At 53.2% G+C, this 23,084-nt stretch overlaps 1 protein-coding gene across 3 annotated transcripts in view; it reads right to left on the minus strand.

Moving 5' to 3' along the window:
• Window positions 1–23,084, minus strand: part of PRDM11 (PR/SET domain 11) — an 82,645-nt gene that overhangs the window by 2,439 nt on the left and 57,122 nt on the right. For 2 of the 3 annotated variants that reach the window (XM_079928878.1, XM_079928879.1), the window contains exons 5-7: window positions 20,399–20,466; window positions 5,363–5,550; window positions 778–1,404 (exon numbers count right to left, since the gene is read on the minus strand). In XM_079928878.1, the coding sequence (XP_079785004.1) occupies window positions 778–1,404; window positions 5,363–5,550; window positions 20,399–20,466 (883 nt within the window). Of the gene's footprint in view, window positions 1–777; window positions 1,405–5,362; window positions 5,551–10,695; window positions 12,831–16,013; window positions 16,436–20,398; window positions 20,467–23,084 lie in introns of those variants that run through there. The other variant, XM_079928880.1, reaches the window with a different exon arrangement.

Consider the following 23,084-nt stretch of genomic DNA (forward strand, 5'->3'; position numbering starts at 1 on the left):
ACTTAAATGTTCTGTATCAGCCGAACAGCACAACTAGGAGGGCAGAGCTGCTGGCGCAACAGAGCACGTCAGAGGTTCCATAGTGGTACACAGCAAGGACAGGACGTGGGACGCGTCCCACCACCAAGGCGGTCAGGGGAAGGCGCGCTGCCCTCAAATGAAGGGAGCTCGGGCCCCAAGTGATTTCGGGATCAGAATGCAGTGTAGTTAAGATGCGTGCTTTGAACATCTGAAACACCTCATTCTGAGATAGGGGGTGCGGTTAAAATAGGAAGTGCTAGGTAACTCTCTAACTCAGCTGCAGGTGCGTACTGAGAAAACCTCCTTGTGGTTGAGCATCCCTAAAAGATGCAGGCAGCCAACAGAAAGCAGCGAAGGCAACTAAATGCCCTGTATCGCCGTCGGTAAGGCCGGGGGCTCTCCCCCACGGGACGGCCTGCCTGAGACTGGGAGAGAGGAAGATTGGGTTTGGAAGTTGGGCTTTGGGGTAAGACACTGGAGAAAGGCAAGGGGTCAAGAACACAGCACACACCCCTCCTGCAGCAGAACTTCCTTTATTGACGAGGAGGATACAAGGGCAAGACCCAAAGCCCCACCCGAGCTGTAAGGCGGCCCGTCGGAGGCACCCGAGGGCGTGCACTGCGGCCGGCACCCATCTCCGAGCTCCACGCCCCAGGTCTCCCCAAAGGTGGCTCCCCTGGGGAGCGCCAGGCCCCCCTCCACACTGCCCACCACGTGCTCTTCCCTCTGACAACAGTCTCATCCACACCAACTTACCTGCGGGGTCTGAGAATTCGGGGAGCTCCAGTACCTGTGCTGGCAAGGTGGGGGGCTCAGGAAGCGTGCCAGACTTAAGCATGTCTAGTTCGGCCTGGAGTTCCCGGACCTTCTTCTTTAGGCGAATACAGTTAGGGCAAAAGGAGGTGGTGGGCAGCTCGTGAGGGTCGGATGCAAGGGAGGCCTCGGCGGGACTGTCGGCCTTGAACGACGAAGGCTCCTCCTCTTCATCCTCCAGTGGGCCTGCCTCCTTGGAAACCCCTTGGGGGATCTTCCAGTCTCCTTCTCCCTGGGTCCGGGTGACATTTTGCACGCCATGTGACACAGTCATTGCACACTGACTGTAGGCGTCGTTCTGGTACTTGGGGACCTTCCTGATGACCAGCGAGGTGCTCAGTGCCAGCTGGTGGGCTTCTACCTTTGCAGATTCCAGTGAGGCCTCCAACACATCCTTGAAAATGAGGTCGATTTTCTTCTTCTTGGCCTGGGGGTGCACGTCCCCCTCATCAAAGCCACGCTTGTAGGGACTTTTGCCCTGTCTCAACACAGGGAGCTGCAGGGGACCCCTCAGGTCTTCTGGGTTATCCAGAGCCTGCTCAGACTTCTCCCTCTGCAACTTCTTCTCTCCTAGGAAGGAAAACCAGGGTGTGAGGAAGTGGGGAAAAGCCCCAAAGAGGAGAAACCAACAGAAAACGAAGCGCTCCTCTCAGGAAGTCGCTTGACACATCCCTCTGGGTCTGGCCTAATGGAGCAGATGTGGCAAAAAGGGAGGTGGGTTACTCAATGGACCGCGGAGTCTAGAGTCAAAGGACCCGAAAAAGTGGGAAGAACTCTTTTTAAAGAGACTGTTTCCATGGAGCTTTATGTGTAGAAGCTCTATGTTTATAAGTTGAGCAAACGCTATAGGGGCAGGGAGTTGAAAGTTAAGGAACTGGCCATCCTGTCGTCCTAGAAGATGGTATCCCACGTGATTAGCCAGGTGGGTGGTACCATAGCTCAGCTAAGTGCATGTGGAGTCCCCACCCCTCCAGGCTGCTCCTCCAGTCCCAGCAATCGGAAGATGGCTGCTTTGACTTGGTAAAAGGTACACACGAAACACTGAGGCCCACTCCTCCCTCCTCCCTGACTCCTGGGAGACAGCCCTGTTAGGGCAAAGTCTGCCTTATAGCAACCGTCCTTTCTAATTCTCCCAGGAACCGGAAGCCTTGGATTATGTGAGGAAGCACGGCCTGAACCTCTGTGGCTCTCACGGATGACCGAGGCAGGAAGAAAAGGGAAGTCGGGCATACCAACAGCGGCTGTGAGCTCCAAGATGGCAGCCCCCCAGCACGATAGAGCACGACACGCCCACGCGGACCCAACACACGCTCAAACTACAGTAGCTGTGTGTCCTTACCTGACAATTCTAAGGACATTTCCTTTTCTATTTCTATCATGTAAATGACGTCAAAGACCTTGGTGAACACCCCAGCAAATGTTAGCCTGATTTTTCAAAATGGCCAACACAGTTGCATAAATTGCTATAGATGTATAGATGCTGCCTGGGGCGACAGATGCTAAGAGGGACCCTCAGAAGGTCCTGACAGCCGTCTATGGAGCTAGAACTCTCAAAGGCTTCCTAGATCAGGGGCGGGGCCCTGGGAGATGTGACTCTGACCAACGTCTTGACCTGAATATATGTTGTCATTAGGCTTCTGAGAGCTGCGTTTGCTCAAGGCCTCCGAGTGAAGGCCAAGGGCTCTCCATGTGCAATCCAGATGTCCCGTGCTGTGACCAAGCCTTGGCATCCCACAGCTGGCATAGGGTGATGGACCCTGGCCCGTGTATGACTCCAGGTTTCCCACAGGTCACAGCACAGAAGGGAGCAGCCTATTCAGGATGGTCCTTTTCTGTCCTCACACGAACACCTAAGGAACGACCTTATCTCCTGAAGGCTCCAAGGCTCTTGAGCTCAGGCAGCTCCCCGCAGCCTTGTTTCTATAACATCTGAGGGTGGAGGTGAAGAGAACTTTTCAAAGATGCAACTCGTTCGCCTTACAGATCAGACACTTGCCCATCAGAATCTCTGAAAGTGAAAGGCCACCCTTTCACTCTCTCATGGACCAATCAGGCAGCAAGTAGCTGAGGATCTCAGGAGGTCCAGGATACGCATCACCGGGGATTCCTCATGCATCTGTACTCAAGGACAAGGTTATTCAAATTTCCTAGGATGAGCAGGCGATTTCTTTGGGCTCAAGGCTCCCGGAAAAATCTATGGGTCAAAAAAAATCTTTAAGCATTATGAAGTTGATTCTAAAGCCTCCATAAAACATGAGGGAAACACCACAAAGAAAATCAATGACCCAAAGTAGACAAAAAACGTAAATTCTTTGAATACATGTATTAGATGCATCCTATCCTTAAAAGATAACCACAGAGGAATAATTTATACTCTTCAGGAAGCAGTTCTGGGCTCCAACCAATGTCTCTACTTAATAAGAGCTCATAAGTCATGCTCTGGACTTCACCAAGGCTCCAGCCTCCAATTCCAAAGAAGCCTCCTCCCACGTAAGACCTTGAGTGGTTGAGCGTGGGGAGCGCCCCCTACAGAGCAGAACTGGCACACAGATCTAAGCCACCACTAACCGTGTCAGAGCCTGCCGAAGCTACAGGCTACAGGGACACACGTCTAAAGGCCACCGAGCTCCACGGCTGCTTCCCAAGGGCTTTACGGCCAAGTCCACCCTCTGCTCTGGCCCTGCCCCATGGGTGGCTTCCAGTTTCCTTCGTGTTTCCTACTTCTCAGCCTGGCCAGGAATAGACACTCCTTCCTCCTGTATCTTCACACATCTTGGTTTATCTCATTTCAAGTCTGTCTGCCACGCTCCTTTGAACCACCCCTGAAAGCTGATGCCCTTCTCTGAGCGCTCCCCTTGGGTCTCAGGGCTCTCTGAGGATGAAGCAGCTTGAGGTGCTCTGGAGTAGACACGGGGAAGAAAGGACATTACAAATCCAGAAGAATTCAAGAAGATCATGGCCAAGGGATGGAAGCCATGTCCTCGGATATGACTTCTCTTGGTTTTCTCTTCTTCTGGTGATATGCTTCTTTTGGAGATTTCTTGGTGGTCTTCATTCACTTCTTCTTTTATCCATTCAACCAAGATTTACGGAGGATGTACTACGCATCAGACACTTTTTTACGTGGCATCTCCAGAAGTCAAGTGGAAACCACGGCAATCATGTCACAGACACATGCCTTCCCAAGTATAATCGGCATGTACGTGCCTAACACCCAGCTCCAAAGAAAACAAGAGATGAGGGTATCTATTGGGTCTCCTTTCACTGCTCATCCAATCACCAGATACCTTTTACCAAGTCAGGCAGCAGTTGTGCACTCAATGTCCACAATTCGCTTTGCTCTGTTTTGGTTTTGAAGACAGCTTACTTCCAATGGGTCACTCTTACCCCCTTTTCATCTCTTCCCCTCATGCTCTAAATGAAGCTTTACTTCCAATAAGTAGATTGGTCAGAAACATGATATGGTGGGGCTTGGGTATAGGCTTGGTTCCCGGGACCAGATGGACTCTGGGTCTTTGGATATGTGGTTTTAGTGTAAGGAAGGTCCTGCTGGAAAAAGGACCTTGGGCTCACCCGTTTGCCCTGGCATGGCTGAGGATGGAGTAAAGAGGTAAGAAAGGCCTAGGAGCTGGGGAGTATTTTAAACCACTTTCAAATGACTCAGTTAAATGGAGCCTGGATGGATACCCACCCACCAGGCCACCACCCACCTCCCTCCAATCTTCTTCTCCTAACAGAGATTGTTCTTTCACGGCATATCATTAGGACTGCCAGGAATGAGACCAGGAGGAAGCAGGGAAGAAACTAGTTTTGTCTGGGAGGCCTTCTAACACTGTAGGTTAGAGCTTAGACCCTGGACTCAGACAGATGTGGGTTGGGAACCTAGCTCTGCCCCTGCTCGCCATGGGATTCTGGGGGAGTCACTGTATTTATCTGATGCTCGGTTTCTACATTTGTAAGGTGGGGACAATAACCCACATGCTATCATTAGTATTAAAGTTCACAGCTGAGGGCTTACGATGGTCAAGACAGACGTTCTAATGTGTTACGTAGATGACCATCTAACTCTCACTGGGCACTTATCGGGCAGGTGCTACTAGAGCGATTACACGGGACACCATAGAAAACCTGCTTAGCACGTACTAAGTACTTAGCAAATGTCACCTATTATTGAGCCAGTGGCAGTTCACAACATCCTTCCATCAATTTGAGTCGGGGAAACAGAATCAATTTTGATTAAACTTATATGCTTGGCATTGGAGAATTGTCTCTCTCCCTGATCCTCTGAAACGTTTATTAAAGGGCTTCTGACCATGTCTGAGGGAGGGGACACACCGGGTGGCCACGAGCGGTGCAAGAGCGGCTGCTCCTACCTAGCCCATCAGTTCCCCTGAGTCCCTCTGGGTCTCCCCATTGCTGGTGTACTGTATTTCCCATCGGTTTTCCTAGGAAGCTCCTAGAGAAGCATTTCTGGCCTCCCCTGGGGCTTGGCAGTGGGCGTGGCCCTCCCTTGGGTGTGGGCACTCACCTCTGGCCAGGTTGCGGTGGATGGTCTCTTGGGACATGCTGTGCAGGCGCTTCATGTAGTCTTCGCTGTACCAGACCCGCAGCCGCTCCCCGGGCCGGATGTCCCGGCACGCCCGAAAGTAGATGCACTCGCTGTGCTGGAACGCCAGCAGGTTCTGCTCCCTCTCCTCCCGGGAGATGACCACGTACCTGGGGGCGAGGGGGACAGGTAAGAACGCGCGGGCCACTCTTCGGCGAGTGCCTGCCGGTACCAGGCGCGGTGCCGGGCAGGTGCCAGCGGCTAGCCGCCTATGAGCGTGCGGGTATCTGCAAAAGTCTACAGAGCGGCTTCCCTGCCGAGGAAAGGCACTCCAGCTGGAGCCAGTCCCTTGTCTCACTGTTCTGTGGACTTCAAGCAAGCCTTTGAACCTCTAAGAATCTCTGTTTTCTGGGACTGGAAATGACACCTGCCCTTCCTACCTCCTAGGTTCTGGTAAATACGAGGTTCAATACCAGATATACAGGTGATTGGAAAACCGTTCTTCCCTAACTTTTAACCGCAGGCATCCCCAGATACCCGCAGGCCTCTGATGGTGGTAAGGGCGAGATCCTTGAACTGTCCTCAGAATGTCACAAAGCCTATGTGAAAAGGGTGCCCACGAGATCAATTAACAAATGCTGAAGACCAAAATCTTTACAAATAGAGGGTCCAGTGGGGACAGGGGAGGTAGGGAAAGGCAAGGAGATGTGAGCAACCACAGGTTAATCCAGGTCATTTGAAGGTAAGGAAACTGAGGCTCAGAGAGGCTAAGTGACTTGCCTAAGGTCACACAGCTAATAAATGGGAGATTGAGCATTGAGGTCCATGTTTTTCTCACTAGAACTCACAGCTCCTATGTGGGCATGTAAAGCACCAACTCAGCAATGCCCAGATAACCTTTAAAGTTCTGTCAGACCCTCAGAATCTATGGACCTCACCCATCCTCCCTGAAATGACATTTCCCATATCCAACCTGCCACCTCACTCGCCTCCAAAAGGTGAGATGATGCAATATCTGTAGAGAGGTGGAGATGTACAGATCAAACAGGCAAGAGGAAATTATTTGGAGTTTTAGGGTTCTGTGGTATCCAAGTGCCTAGGAAATTTGTAGTCAAAAACAAACTTCTTTTCCTTATGCTATGATTTGTCTCAAAAGCCAGGGAAGAAATCAAAGTCTGTGCGACTGGCACAGCCCAAAGAACTGTACTTGGAGCAGTCCAAGGGAAACAATAATTCACAGAAATAAATCCAAATGGATAATGAACAAATGAAAGGATTCAGCATCACTAATAAGAAAAGAGGCACAAAGCAGCGCATTGTCTTGTTGGCACAGAGAACTTTTTTACATTGCAAGCTCTGTATTGGTAAAGGTGGCAAGACTAGGGTCTCCCATACTAAGGGTGGAGCATAAGCTGGCACGACACTTTGGGAAACGACTTGGCAACAGGGACTCGAACAAGTATTTGTTCATTCACGTTCACAGCAGCATTATTCACAATAGTCAAAGGTGGAAGCAACCCAAGTGTCAACTGATGGATGAATGGATAAATAAGATGTGGTAATATACACCCAATGGGATATTAGTCAGCCATAAATAGGAAGGAAACTCTGACCCACGCTACAACATGAATGATCCTTGACGACACATACCAAGTGAAATAAGCCAGTCATAAAACAACAAATACTACAGGATCCCACTTATATGAGTAGTCAAATTCACAGAGACAGAAAGTAGGATGGTGGTTGCCAGGGGATGGGGGAGGGGGGAATAGGGAGCTAGCGTTGAATGGGAACAGAGCTTCAGTTGGGGAAGATGGAAAGGGTTATGGGGAGGGATAATGGTCATGGTTGCCCAACAGTGTGAATGTACTGAATACCACTGAACTTTACACTTAAAAATGGTTAAAATGGTAAATTTTATTTCATTTGGGTTTTTCCACAATATTTGTAGAATTTAAAAAAGAACACCAGAACGTTAAGGTGTGGAACAAGAATGCAAAATGCATACCGCCACGCTGACTGTTCCACTGTTTATAATGCAGCAAAAGCTAGAACATCTAAACTTCTGATACTAGAGAAACAACTGAATAAACCATGGTATATTTGTACAAAGGAATGTTACTCATCTACAGAAAAATGTTTTCAAAGAATCTTTCATGACATGGAAAAATGGTCCTGATATAAGGCAGAGTGGGAACAACAGGACTCAAAGCTATTTATATTATGGTTCTAATCATGCTTTACAAACAAGCCTGGGTAAACTGCTTGAAGGAAACACACCACTGTTTTAACAGTGATTATCCATTATACGTGGTTCTACTTCTTTGTAATTTTCTGTACTTTCCAAGTCTTCCTCATAAGCAATTATTACTGTTACTCCCTCTCCCTCACCCCCTAAAAAAGGAAAAGACATACACCAACGCCAATTGCAGTACAGGGTGGCAGTGGTGACGGTGGTGGTGGCCAGCAGCATTGGGAATCTACATTTGTGGTACCCCAGGCATAGTGCCCCTCACATACAATCTCAACTCTCCAACGGCGGAAGTCTGCCTTTTCTTCATACGTGAGATTTCTTCTGAATGTGCAAACTATTTTCTAGTCCCCAGTTCAGCAAGAGTCTGGGAATTGACCTAGTGGTGAGCACAGCATGGAACTGAGTTAGATCCAAACTTTGCTATTCCCAGACACAGAAGGCAAACCATCACTCATGTTTTTTCTAACAAGAATCACTTAAATCATAGAGCACAAGGAAAGAAGAATACAGTCTTTTCTTTTTTCAGTCTCTAAACAGCTGTCAGGCTCTAAAAGCTAGAATTGTTTTCTCTGGCACTCAACTTAAAGAGAGAAAAGGTAGATGAGAAACACGTAACTATCAGGGATGTATTCCAAAGAGCAACTTGGTGAGGACGTCAGAAGGCTTAGAAAGATTCAAGTCAATCTCCCCTTCCAACTTCTGGTGTTTTCCTACCCAGCAAGAATCAATATTTAGGAATAGAGGTCCTCCTGTAGAGCACAGGGAACTATATTCAATATCCTGTGATAAACGGTAATGGAAAAGAATATGAAAAAGAATGTATATCTGTATAACTGAATCACTTTTGCTGTACAGCAGAAATGAACACAACACTATAAATCAACTAGACTTCAATAAAATTTTTAGAAATATTTAGGAAGAGAGCTCCAAATCTTTGTATGGATCACGAAGTATCTTCAAAGATCAAAACTGGTTCAGCATCCAGTTGTACTGGGTTGTTCTGCAAGTTGGCATTTGCAATAAGCTATATATGGGAACTCTCAGTGAATCGTAACAATCTGCTCTCCCTGAGAAGATGTTTACGCTACATCATTTTTGAGGTAAAGCTAAATGGAGCCAGCTACGTCCCAACCCCAATTACTTCTAGTCAGGCCTCCCCATTGTAAGTATTTTGCAGTAACACCCAATGGCTTGATCCACTCCAAGAATCCTGTTCCCACACAACAGTCCCTGTATGAGGAGGCCTGCCTGTCCCATTACACGGCTGCGGGTGAACAAGAGCCCTTCCCGGAACAGAAGGCTTCCAGGGAGTGAAAAATCTTTCTATTTGAAGTAGTTTCCAGGTCACTACTTCATTGGAGGGAAGGCACAGAGTATGTCAGAAGGGGGATGGAAGATGCATAGCACAGGCTGATCTGTAAATACTGGTGCTTATTTGATAGCTTTTCGAATCAGACCCTTTGAAGCAATCGAGGGGGTGGGCGGGGAGTGGCGGTGGAGGGGCGGCTCTGGACTGAAACTTTCACGATGATAATGGATTGTTTTTATTCCAAACTCTTTGCTGACTTTGGGTATTGGCTAGATAAGCACGAAGACAACACTTTTCAGACCTCATCCACTGTGTCTTATCCAGTGCACCATATTTTCTAGCTGGGCCAGGAAATGGCTATCAGTTCCAACTCAAGAGAGGAAAATAACCCAAGGGGCGTCCGTTTTGTTGGAAGGGATAGACAAAGGCCGGGCTCAGACACCCTCACTCAGTGGCTATGCCTCCGATGGAAAGGAAGCTGCCCCAGTCACTGAGGCAGAGATGAGGAAAGACTGACCAAGAAGAGGCTGGGCTCTGTATTTTCACATGCATTGAGGTCTCTGGGCTGGGAAGGTCTTTGGGTCATGCATCCACCCACTAGATGGTCACCCGGACTCTAACAGAACACCACGCAGCCAGTCCTTGGCATGGCTGGAGGCCTCAGACTCTTAGTGGCGGATGTCCCCATCTTAAGCTGAAATTGGCTGCCCATGCATTTCCATCCACCAGCTCCAGTTTCACCTTCCTGTTTGACGTGCTAGCCCCACTGAAGCCAAGAAAAAGAAACTGAAATCTTTTCCATCTGAAGTTGACAAGTCTCTTCATCTCTCTGTCCCCTTTGCTTTCAACTTGGCCCCTTTCCCTCCCCAGGACCAGAGGGAGAGGCCAGCCAGTCACTGCTTAGTACCCTGACCTTGGTGGGAAAGACCCTAGGCCCGGCTTCACAGAACCTCTGTATCTCCTGGAGATCGGAAAATCTTGATTTCCTTGACCATGCTTTTTGGTCAAGAATGGCAGAGGATGACCTGGATTCCGAGGTCTGGTTAAAGCAGCCTGGAATCTTCCAGAAAGCGGATGGATCCCTGGTCAGGACATGGGTATTTCCTGCCTGGGAGAACCTCTCCCTGTGACTGGAAGCAAGCCAGGGCAATGCACGGATCAGGGGGTCCCTTTCCTGCTGAGGAGACTCTCAAGGGGAGCCAGAGGAAGCCATTTCAATTACTTTGAGAAGCCTCAACTCTAGGTGGGCAGGGCCTTACCTGTGACAGTCAGATACCCAGATCAGTGGGGAGGTGACCAAAAAAAAAGTGAGTGCCTCAGGGTGGTCCCTGAAGTACCCTGGCAAGTGGACAGCCCCTGACCCTTCTGCAGTCTCCTGCCAGAAATGGTGGGGTTTTTCCCCAGGACCCCTGACATACCTTTAGGGAAAAAAAGGTAGAATTCATTGAGCGACATCTCACTTTCGATTTGCAGAGAAATTAAATATAGTGAAACGGTTTCATACGTGGATGCTTTGTCCACCTCGGCCCATCAGTTCCTTTCCTTTCCTTTCCTCTAAGGGTGCTGAACACAGGGCAGCTGAGAGCTGATGAGATCTGGGAAGCACCAGGGGCGCTTGAGTCTCCCTCAGCAACACACTTCTCCTCGGTCATCTAACCCCTGCTTCGGGGGCCTCGAGGTTTCCGCAGGAAGCGAAGAAAGAGAATATACACCAAAGAAAGATCCTGGAGACCGGGTGTGTTCCAAGTGTGAGATCAATTTCTTTTTATTGCCATCTTAACAAAAATACTTGGGAAGGCAATCTTTGATTCCAGCATCGGAGGGCAAGGCAATGCCAGGCAATAGTCAAGCCATCGGGCTGTCGGACAGGGGGAGCAGGAACCCCCAGAGAACCACAGGCTGGGAGAAGGAGCCCAGGACACAGGGACGTTGCAGTTGCCCTCCATTCTCCCGCCACGGGGCTAAGCTTGGGCTGGGGTGAGAAGCAGGACTCCAGGAATGGCGGCAGCAGGCCCTGGGCATAGCAGTCCTCCCAGCCCCCACCCAACTCTGGCTCTAGGGGGCAGGTGTGGCAGGATGGAGGGTTGGGATATGAGTCAGCCTCAGGCCAGGGAGCAAAGAGGACACACAGCTGAGCTGCACCCACGTCAGAGCTGAGCTTGCATCCGCCACTCCCCGCCTCCCGCCCTAACTCTAAGAACCGGGCTCTCTCCCCACACTCCAAACCCAAACACGAAGCTTCGAGATGTGTGTAGCTAATGCATACGCAGCCCAAGCAAGCAGAGGCAAGGCATGCTGGGACCTGGAACGGGACAGGAGCCCTGCTGGGCTTGGGAGGGGCCAGAAGAGGGGTCGCCTTCTGGATCCCGAGACCTAGGCCCTACTTCTCCCCAGCCACTGGCTGCCAGCCTTCGTGCCGGGGCGGGGTGGGGTGGACTCGCGCCCTGAACGCTGCTGTGGCCTCCCACTGAAACCCCGAAGAGCTGGGCAGGGGCAGGAGCAACCCCCCTCCCAAGTCCCACATCTGGTCTCTGACAGGGGAGCTGGAAAAGTCCACAGACCTGGCTTCCAGTCCTGGCCCCGCGACCGACTACTGTTTCATGTGTATGAAATGCAGATGACGATGGTAATAAAGTTGATCACAGTACCCGACGTGGCTGCCTCGCGCACTGTCCTGAGGACCCACTGAGATCACACGTCTGCGAGCGCAGGGAGAGACATACAGGGCTCTAAGAATGCCAGGCAGTCTCCCCTTCCTCCGACGCCACCCCCTCTTCTCCCGGCCCCACAAAAGGCAAGCACGGCAGCTGAGCACACGAGCGAGGGCAAGCGGAAGGCCAAGGCTGAGGCGCCACCCGCCGGGGCTCAGAGCCCTGGGGGAGGGGAGGACAGAGCCCTCCTGGAAGGGCTGAGCTCTGCTTGCCCATTCTCAGGCCTCACCCTCCTCGAAAGCAGCAGCCTCAGGGCCGGGGAGGCTGATGCGGCAGCCCTGAGGACGGAGAGCGGGATTCCATTCGGATGCCCCCCACTCTCGCTCCCCCTTTCCCTGCAAGGCCTGCTGCTGTGGGGTGCAGACCAGGAGGAGGCCGACCCTCAGGCCAAGCAAGCATCAGGCAGGCAGCTTCTCCTGCATCTTGAGCACCTGGCAAAGATGAGGGAGTAGGGCTGAGCCCAGGGCAGCCAACCTGTACGCAGTGAGGAGATGACAGTCCCCCCAACACCCTACAAGGGTCTTCGATCCTGGACACAAGAGACTGGCCCCTGTCTCAGGGCCAGACACCCCTCCTCCATCTCTCTTCCTCCCAGCGCAGACTGGCCGGCTTACAAACTGTGCTTCCTCTTCCGAGACCTGGTAGTCCGTGCGTGGGCCGGCGCTGGGGGCGCCTCTGGGGGCTCCGCTGGGGGAGCCTCGGCCCGGGGGGTGGAGCCTGCGGGCGCTGCCCCGTCAGGCCCCCGCTGAGATGCCTGGACCCCATCCCGGATCTCTGTCAGCGTCTGGCACATCTGGCTGACACGGCTGGTCAGCTCGGCCATGGCCTGGCCGATGGCCCGCATGCCACTTGCCATGTCCCGGTGCACGGTCACCAGCTCCTGGCAGAACTGCCGAAACACCTCAGTCTGCTGGGTGTGGGTGTGGAACAGCTGCCAGTCTAGGCCTGTGCTGGGTGGGCCGGTGTGTGGCCGAGGGGCCCTGCAGGTGGCCTGGGCCTGAGGCGAGGGCCGGGGCAGGGCCTCGGGCTTGCGGCCCACTGTCTCGGACTGGTCAGAGGAGGAAGAAGAGAGGAGCAGGGCGGGCCTGGCCAGGCAGGCCTCTTCCTCTGGCGACGGCTGCAGGGGCCCCCGGAGGGGCTGCCTCGAGGGCCCGGGCGTCTCCTCATCTTCATCATCTTGGGGGACAAAAAAACAAAGAAGGGCAATTGATTACAACTGCGAGAAAGAAGGCAGCCCTGGGCTCGGACGCACCCCCCAAAGTTACCTAGCCTCCCCCCACCCTGCTACCCCTCAGCCTCGTCCGGCACCTGCCCCCCCCCCCCAACCCGTAGAGAAGCACCTGCTCCCTAGATCCCTGAGGTGCTTGGGCCAGGCACGCCTGGGGAGACAGGTGAGCATGAACAGTGCCCAGGTCCCCAGGTCCCCTTCCTTGTACAGGAACAGCAACTTTCTAGTGGGACCCCAGCCCCAGGGATGGCACGTCGACCCAAGGGCTCACTTCCTCTCTCTGCGGCTCAGTTTCTGCAAAGCAAAGGTAACAACTGCTCTGCCTACCTCCCCGACCACTTGCCCACCTAGCAGGGTTGTTAAGACTACACAGGAGGACAGACAGAAAGGCACTCTGCGAAGCTCGAAGAGCGACACCTGCCAAAAGGTACTGTGATGCTCTTGGCCGCCCTGAGTTCCCGCCTCCATGCGGCCATTGCTGAGCTGCTTGGGGCCACCTTGTGGGCCTGCTGGAATCTGCAGCTTTAGGTCATAGAGGGGGAAGCTGACAGGCTGGAGAAGGAAGGGAAGGGATGGCTCTGGGACAGACAAGCCCAGATGATGCAGAGCAGATCTACCTGGGCGACCAGCCCTGCCGTCCTCTCAGCGCCCCAAGGCAGGCTACCCGAGCAGACACACCCCTTCTACCTGGAGCACCTGACGGCACACAGGGACCATCAGACAGACTGCTACAGGGAGGGGCCCAGCCCTGCACACGCGGGTCTCGGCGGCTCTCTCGTGAGCTGGTTCCCACAGCAAGAGCGAAAAGTATACAGGCTGACCCTCCTGACAGGCACACCTCCCTGCCTGTACCTGGGGGGCTGAATTCAGAACCACCCCAGGGGAGGTGACAGGAAGACAGACAGATTCCCGTTGCCCTGAGCCGCACGCCTCCGAAGGGTCCCGGCATCTCACTTGGGCCAGCACAGCAAGAGAGCCTAGTGCCTCATGACCCCCACTTGGCAGACACCCATTCTGGAAGGGCGGGGTTGAAAGAAGTGGGACGGGCTGCCGTGATGCTGCTCCCTCCCTTTCAGGGCCTCATTCTACCCAGCCCCTAGCCAAGTGCCGTAGCAGCTGGGAAAAGGAGGCCTGGACCAGCCTGCGGTGGAGGGGTCCTGGGCCCCCTACCCAGTTCAGGTCACATTTGGTAACCTCATTACCTGTGGTCTCGGGGAGACGGAAGGATGAGCAAGACAGAATTTAAGGAACAGACTCCACCAGATGCTAGCCTTCTCCCTTTTCTCATAATTAGGTAGCATCATCCTGAAACTCCCGGATACACTGATTCAGCGGGAGCTGGCAGACCCAGGGTCAAGTCCTCATTCTGAATCAGGCTCTGAGACCACCTCTGTGTCTGGAGCTTAACTACCTCATCTGGACAACATGGAAGCGGGACCGGATGGTCTCCTCCTTCTCTCCTAGCTCCCAATATCTGACTCCGAACGGCCACCTGTCAGGAGCCCCGGCCAGACAGGAAATTAGCAAGCTCCCTGCGGCAAGGGGCCTGGGGAGGGGAGGCTGGGTCTTTGTGAACCACCTTCCCGAGGGCTGGTGTTCCTGGAGCCCTGCTGCCCGACTGGTCTCTCACAAGCCAGACAGCCTCCAGCTGGGACCGCGGGCTGCGAGTGGGGGGCAGGTCTGTGCAGAAGCACAGCTGAAGGGGTGCAGCCCCAGCAGGGAAGGGCCTCGAGTGCTCCCCCTTCTGGTGAGCCCCGATAAGCACTACAGCCCCAAAGGACGCCCCGTGTAGGCCAGGAGATTCCACACCCCCCAACCCTTGGCATCCAAGTTCATCCTGAGACACAGGAAGCAGAGGGGAAAGAGGGAGACGCGTGCTGGGGAGCAGAGGGGTGGAGGGGGCCATGCAGAGGGGACCCAGAGCACAGAGAGGGGGTCCTAGTAAGAGCCCTGGGGCGGGGGTTTGTGGGGGGGGTTGGTGGGAAGAAAGAGGCAGAGTGCAGAGAGGAGAGAAGGCAGAGTGGCACCGCGGAGGGGAGTGTGGAAATAACACAGAAATAAAGACACTCGGAATACACAGACAGAAAGGACTGAGCTTTCGGGGCCTGGGACTTGGCTGGCTTCCTCTCGCGCCCCTCCCCCTCGCCTGCTACACGGGGCTTCCCTGGCTCCTCTCTGTTCCTGGAACGTGCCAAGCGCCTTCCTGATGCAGGGCCTCGGGGCCTCGTACATGCTGTTCTGCCTGCGAGGCCCTCCCCTCCCCTGCGCTGCGCCCCACGGCCCACGCGTACCGGCAGGCTTAACTCTTCCTCACCCTTGGTCTCAGTTCAACTGTCATTCCCGGGAGCCTTCCCCAGCCTCGGTGGATGGCCAGTCCACCGCTCCTGCGCTCAGACGGGCCGCTACATAATCTGCAGGGTCGAATGCAACACGAAAATGCGGGCGCCTCGTTCAGAAACTAGTCTGAGTTTCAGGAAGGCAACCGAGGAGCAGTCAGCCCAGCTCCGGCCTTGAGAGCGACGGGCCGCACACCCAAGTAGTCAGCCCTGCTCTCAGTACCTCCTGTATTTGTCCTTCATGCCTTCTTTCAAATTTCCTTGCGCAATTATTTAATTAAAGTGTGTTTATTCTCACGAGTTTAAGGAACGTCCCAAGAGCAGGGGCAGGGTAGGTTTGTTGTTTTTTTTTTGCGGTACGCGGGCCTCTCACTGCTGTGGCCTCTCCCGTTGCGGAGCACAGGCTCCAGACACGCAGGCCCAGCGGCCATGGCTCACGGGCCCAGCCGCTCTGCGGCATGTGGGATCTTCCCGGACCGGGGCACGAACCCGTGTCCCCTGCATCGGCAGGCGGACTCTCAACCACTGCGCCACCAGGGAAGCCCTAGGGTAGGTTTTATGCCCATCTCTGTCTTCCCAGCTCCCAGCGCAACTCCCGGCACGGTGTTCAGGAAATATTCTCGAATGAGTGAAGGGAAAGAGGTAGAGAGGACAGAAGTGGGGGAGGGAGGGAAGGACGGAAAGACTGGGCGAGGCAGAGGGACAGGAGAAAGAAGGCGGGTGCAGGGGACTCCGCCAGGAGTGGGTGGGGAACAGGCAGGGGCAGCCCGGGGAGGGGAGGCGGGCGGTACTCACAGCTGGTCGAAGGGCTGTCGGTACCATCCAGTTCCACCCTGGGGAAGCCGCGCCCGGACCGGGCTGTGAGCAGCGCTGACTCGATGGCCCTCTCGTGGGCAGTGAGCACGATGGCGGGGGCCCGGCCCCCGGCCCCTGGGCCCGACAGGGACTTCTGCATGAAGGCCAGCTTGTCCTTGGTCCTCCGTTTCATGTCATCCCATCTGTGCTTAATGTCCTTGACGGAGCGGGGGACCTGGCTGACGGAGGTGATTTTCCGAGCTATGCCTTCCCAAATCTTGTCCCTGTCGGCATGGGACAGCCGCATGGTCTCCCTCCCAAAGAGAACCGCTTCGTGGTGGGTCACCTCCGTGACCAGAATGTCCAGCTCCTCCTTGGAGAACTTGGGCTTCCTCTTACGCTCAGCCAGGGGCACCACGTTCCTTGGGTTGAATATCCCACAAAGCACAATTGGGTAAATGACCGTCAACGCGGAAGGCCTCCTCCTTCCTAATTGCCGGCCCCCAGCCGGGGAGCCAGGAGGCACCTGGGCGCCCTCGCCCGCTCACCACCACCACACCCTCTTCCTAGCGACAGGCCCCTTCCACTGCTCCTTGGAGGGCAGGAGGAGACGCGGCGTACTCGATGGGAGTGCTGGACGGAGCCGGACGCCTTCAGTTTCAGGCCCTGCCTCGCCTCTGACTAGCTGTGAGAGCCATGGCCGCTCAGCAGCCTCTCCTGGTCCCACTCACTCCATCCGGAACCCGAGTAACAACTGCACCAACCTAGGGGCTTGTTACTAAGGAGGCAAAAGCACAGCGATGTGAAAGAGCTTTAAAGCCCTGAACGGGAATAAAGGATCCTTATTGGGGTTAGGGTGAGGCCACTGCCTCTACAAAGCGATCTTTACCTAGCGCCATAGACCCCGGTGGCTTGGAGGAAGACCTTTACGCAGTGAGACTATTTACAGTGGGCTTCCATGGGGTGTGGCCTCGCTGGTGATGCCCATGATTAGGGCGTGGCCACAGAAAGCCTGTTCTGTCCTGCGGCTCTTCCCCTTCCCAGGCTCCCCAGCCCCCACCTCTGGGTGTGTACAGGCTCCCCTCCCACTGGAGCGCTGGCTGGCAGCAGCTCCTCTGGGGGCGGGCTGCTGTGCTTTTGGGCAGCTCATGGGTAGAATGTGAGGACCCCATGAGCACCCATCGGGAGACAGGTTCCACTTTGATGGAGACCAGGAATGACCTCGGCTTCCATCTGCACAGAGCAGCCAGGGGCCCCGGGCATGGGCACAGCACAGCCCTGACCCCTCTGGCCTGGCACCTACGTTGGCTCTGCAGCTCCGTATCTCCACAGTGTGGTTCTGTCCACTCTTTAACTCATGCCCAAGGTCCCAAAGGTCCATCCAAGAGAAGAACCTAGGCTATGGAGGGAGCCTGGTTCACTCCTCTGGCAGGTGCCGAAGCCACAGCAAGACGCAAGGGCACAGAGATCCTTCAGCCTTCACCTCCCCCCCAGCATATCACAGCCCAGGAGGCAGGAGAAGGAGTCCGAGACTCTGTCACCTGGCCAAGACAGTGGCAGGGCCCGGGGCTGGGGCCTGGGCCTTGCACTCAGACAGACTTTGGATGAGAGGCTGAGTCTCCTGTGCAAACCCCATTTCCCCCAGTACCACCTCCAAGACCTGCCAGGAAGGGCTTCCTAATCTCACCATGTGGGATCAGGAAATTCTTTGTTGGTGGGGGAGGGGGCATCCTGGACAATGCAGGATCTTCATCAGCATCCTTGGCTTCTGCTCGACAGAAACCAGAAGCATCTACCTGCAGAGGTGTGACAACCAAAAATGTCTCAAGGCGCTGCCAATGCCTCCCGGGGACAAGAGAGCCTGTGGCTGTTGGCCACTGATTTCATGAAGGCAGAGCACCCACGCTCATCACGCGGGCGCCCGTTCTCTGCCTGGCCTACCGCTTCGGGTTTGAGGAGGTTAACCAACTCCATTCGATCATCTGCGAGAGCCTACGCTGTGACAGTGCTAGTGAAAGTGTCTGAAAGCTAGGAGGAGCTGTACAAATGGAAGCCTTACCTGAAGGGGAAAGGAGGGTTCCCAGGATGAACTGGCTTCCCCCTCACTCCAACTACCACCAGAAGGCCATCTCCCTGGCAACAAACCATACACCCAAACCCAACCTACTCCTTGAATCTCCAATGAGACGAGGGCCCACCATCTGCGACAACCCTGGCGCCACCCTGGATCAGAATGGGTCTTAGAGCAGGAACAGGATAGACCCCAGGCCAGCAAGATAGCAGTAGCTGAAGCCACCCCACACAAGGCCCAGGAAGCCATGCTGTGCCTGGTCCCTTGTGTACAAGCAGAAGCAACACCGGCCTAGACGCTCAGAGATGTTCTGCTACTGACTGACTGCATGATCTTGAGTAAGACCCTGCCCTGCTCTGGGCCTCAGTGTAGCACTGTAGCATGGAGATCAGAACAGAGCAGTGGTTCTCAACACCAGCGGCGCATCGTAATCACTCTGGAGAGCTTTAAAAATGACCAATGTCCTGGGCTCAGCCCCAGCCTGATTAAGTCAGAATCGCTGGGTGCTAGATGTCCACTCAGTTCGTACAGATGATGAAACCCCTTCTTTGCGGTTACCGTAAAGCCCTGTCCCGGCCAAAGCTTCAGTGCAGAAAGGTCTGACCCAGACTTCACTCAAACACACTCTCCTTTGCTTGCCTAGAGCCACACCGGAGCTACAGGCCAGGGGTCTGGGCCATGCAGCCCATCTGACGACCTGCCCGACACCTGGCCCCCACTTCCCACTTCTGAGTCTTTGCTCACAATGTCCTCAAATGAAAGCCCAGCCCCTTTGAAGGCCCAGCTCAAAGGCCCTCCCCACCCCTGCTTTCATCTGAGCCCTCCCAGCGCATTGTCCATGCCTCCATCAAACAGCCTTATTAGAAAAAGCAATTTCCACGGCGGAAGGTGTGAGTCCTGGGAGGGCCAGGGGGGCAGGGCTGGGCCCACCCATCTAGGGCGCCCAGTACAGGCTCTGACTCGCCACAGGTGCTCAGGAATGGGTGGTGAGTTGCATGTGCTAAGCTGACCTGCACCCGGCGGTCGCGGAGAAGAAGAGAGCAGAGGTGCCCGTCCACCTTCTTGGAGCCACTTTCAGGGCATGGCTGACCTGATGCTGTGAAAGGGGGCTGGGGAGGGGGTGCCTGTCCCCACAGCACAAGGCTGGGGCCCGCCTGTCCCTCGGTGCCTCTGCTTCTGCACCTGTTAAATGACGATGAGGACAGTGGCCCCGACAAATAAGAGGGTGAATCCTTAAGTGCCCCGGACAGTGCAAACTGCAGGCCACACACCAGCGGGCCTCAGGTGGGAGCCCATGTGGGCAGTGGGGCGCCGGGGAAGGGGGCTGGAGAGCTTACCACGGCCTCCCCACCTCAAACCCATTTCTCCTCATTTGCTTGGCACGTCTCAGGGTTTAAATCCAGCAATCTCCCTCTTAGCGAGGCCCTAACTGCCCTCCCTCCAAGCACAATCTCCTCAACCTCCCAGCCCCCAGCCCCCAGCCCCACGGGGCACAGAACTGCACAAACACCGACAGTGGGCCTGATCCACGGCACGGTTCTGCCCCTGGGTCCAGCCCTCTGAGGCCTCCCTTCCCTCCCAACCCAGCTCCTAACCCCCGTCACAGCTCCTGAATCCCAGAGAGAGGCCACCAAGGAGACGATGAGGCAAGCCCGGCCTCCCACACTGCTGGCTGACCCCACCAGGCAGGGCCCCCCAGCACACCACACAGGCCAGCAGCACAGAACCCAGAGGAGTGCCCTCGGTCCCGAGCTCAGCTCGGCCGCCTCTGGGTGACCCTGGACCCGTCCCCTGCTCTCTCTGGCTGGCCGTGAAGGATCCTTCTGGCGCAAACCTCTGTCCCAAGCAATGGACAAAACCAGTCTAGCAATCGAAAACTGAGCTAGAGACTGTGCCCTTTTCTCTGGGGGGCTTTTAAACAATGGCTGAGGGCTGCACTGGGATGATTCCTGCACCCCTCCAGCCGGACTCTGCCTGTGAGAGGTGTCACAGTCCTGTGGCAAGGACACGCCTCCCCCCCCCCCCCCGCCCCCGACTTGGGAATGCTGTCAGGAGCCTGGGGCCTAGGGCTTCCAGAAACACTGACAAGGGTGTCCCAGTAAATGACTGGTCTGGCCACAGGCCTCCTCCAGAGCCCCCTGAGGGAAGCCTGTGGGAGCTGGAGGGTTGGTCCCCCAGAGCTAGACACGTCCCTGCAAAGAGCAGTCCCGGGGCCTTCAGGGACCTCTAGCACTGGAGACCCTAAAGGCCCAACATGCTCCCTTGGCAGAGTTCGGGCAAGGCTCCCGGGAAATCAGCAGACAGCAGGACTCACCTCATCCAGTTGGCTTTAGTCTCATCTGACCCATCAATGGACTTGTAGCGGTTGTTCTTGTCCACAATCTGGAAGACAGAGAGAGAGTCTAGAATGGGCATCCTCGAGGGTGCTCTCGTGTCTCTGGACTCCTCTCCAGACCAGGGCCCAAGGACACCACACAGAACCTTCCCGAGCTCTCCCACTGCTGCAGGACTGACCCCTGAGCTGGGGCAGGAATCCCATCTCCCTCCTCTATCTTGATGGAATACCCAGCAACATGGCCAACAAGCGGCATTTCCAATAGCATCACGTTGCACCGCCAGCTAAATTCAGTCCTTCCCCTCTCTCTATGGTTTCTGTGGGAGACAGAGGCTGGCACTGAGTGACTGGGCATATGTGATTTCAGAGGGCTTCTCCTCTCCCCAGTCTCCAAATGTTCAAGAGCCTCAGGGTTTGCAATGGGCCCCTTCATCTTCTATAAAATTGTCTTTATTTCATCATCACTTTCGAATCAGAGTTCAGCTGGATATGGAATTCTAGACAGATGAACTTTATTTTCTTCCAACAAATAAAGACTGCCAAAAAGGCTGCCATAGGCGCTTAAGCAACCTACTGTCAGTCTAGTGTTGTTCTTTCACGCATAATCTGTCTATAGTAAATTTTAAGACTTCCCCTGTATTCTTGATTTTCTGCAGTTTCACTATGTGGTTTTGAAATGGAGATTTACTTTTTAAAATTCTCCTCATTACTGGTCAAGCACATTACTTGATAAGGACTTATTTCAATTCTGGGAAATTCTGAGCTATTGTGCTTTTGAGTACAGCTTCTCAGTCATTTTCTCCAGTCTCTTCCAGCAGAATTTCTATTAAACAGATATGGTAGGAGCCCAATCTATTCTCCATGTCTTACAACTACCCTTTCATAATTTTCCCTCTTTATCTTTCTGGGTGATGCTCTCAGAAAATTTCTCAGAACTCTCTTCCAATTCACTCATTCTCTCTTTGACTTTGTCTGGTCCAGAGTTTATCTGTCTGCTGAGGTTTTTCCTTTCTTTCTGGCCTTCCTTTTTATTTTATTTTTTCCTTCCATTTTAAATGACTACTTTTAATGCAGTGAATATTTTTCATTCCCAGGATTTTCGATCGGTTCTTTTTCATACCCATTTTTTCTTATTCTGCCTCTTTTTTGTTTCATAATGTTGTGTTCCTTCTTCTTCTAACAGCTTTATTGAAGTATAATTAACATATAATATACCATTTGATAAATTTTGACAAATGTATATATCACAATCAAGATAACAAACATATCCATCACCCCTAAGAACTTCTTCAGGGCCCCTGTAATCCCTCCCTCCTGCTTCTCTCCACATCTCCCTTTCCCAGTCCACAGGCAAATAGTAAGCTACTTTCTGTCACCATAAATTACTTTGCAGTTTTCAAGACTTTACACAAGTAGAATCAAATGGAAGGCATGTCTGCCTTCCTTCACTCAGCACAATTATTTTGAGATTTGTTCCTACTGATGTGTGTATCAGAGTTTATTTCTCTGTATTGGTGAGTAGTATTCCACTGTTTTGATGTGCCACTATTTTTTTTTTTTTAATCTCCTTATTGATGGACATTTGGGTTGTATCTAGTTTTGGGCCATTACAAATAAAGCTGCTAAGAGACATCACTAATAAATCTTTGTATAGACACATATGCTTTAATTGCTCTTGGGCAAATAATTAGTAGTGGAATTGCTGGGACACATGGTAAGAATAGGTCTAACTTTTAAGAAACTGCTAAACTGTTTTCCAAAGTGGTTGCACCATTTTACATGCCCACCAGCTGTGTGCGGGATTTCCAGTTGACTCACATCCTTGCCAATACTTGGTATGAACAGGCTTTTTCATTTTAGCCATTTTGATAGGTATGAAGCAGTATCTCATTGTGGTTTTAATGTGCATTTCTCTGATGACTAATGATACTGAATATCTTTTTGTGCACTCATTTGTCAGCTGCATTGTCTTCTCTGGTGAAGGGTCTGTTCAAATCTTTGGCCCATTTTTTAAATAGTGGGGCTTTTTCTTATTGTTGAGTTTTGGGAGTTTTTAAAAAATATATTTTGGATACAAGTCCTTTATCAGGCATATGTCTTACAAATATTTTCTCCTAGTCTATGGCTTGTTTATTCACTCTTTTGGTGGTGTCCTTCTAAGAGCAGAGGCTTTAAATTCAAACAAACAAATAAAAACTCACTGTCTTTTTCTTCCTAATGGATGTTATCCTTACTTTATTTCTTTGAAGATCCTAAGGCTGTGAGTGTTAATTATCTGTTATCCCTTTCATCCACAGTAACAGAACCCCTGGATTATAACCGAATACCTGGCTACCTGTAATAACAGAATACATTTCTTGGCTTCTCCTCTGGCTAAGTTCTGGCCAATAGAATGTAGGTGGAAGTGTCATGTGTCATCTTCCTGAAAACTTCTTTAAAATACAGCTGATAGGGCTTCCCTGGTGGCGCAGTGGTTGAGAGTCTGCCTGCCAATGCAGGGGACACGGGTTCGAGCCCTGGTCTGGGAAGATCCCGCATGCTGCGGAGCGACTAGCCCCGTGAGCCACAATTACCGAGCCTGCGCGTCTGGAGCCTGTGCTCCGCAACAAGAGAGGCCGCGATAGTGAGAGGCCCGCGCACCGCGATGAGGAGTGGCCCCCACCTG

This window comes from Stenella coeruleoalba (genome assembly GCF_951394435.1).
Source record: "Stenella coeruleoalba genome assembly, chromosome: 8".
NCBI lineage: Eukaryota > Metazoa > Chordata > Mammalia > Artiodactyla > Delphinidae > Stenella > Stenella coeruleoalba.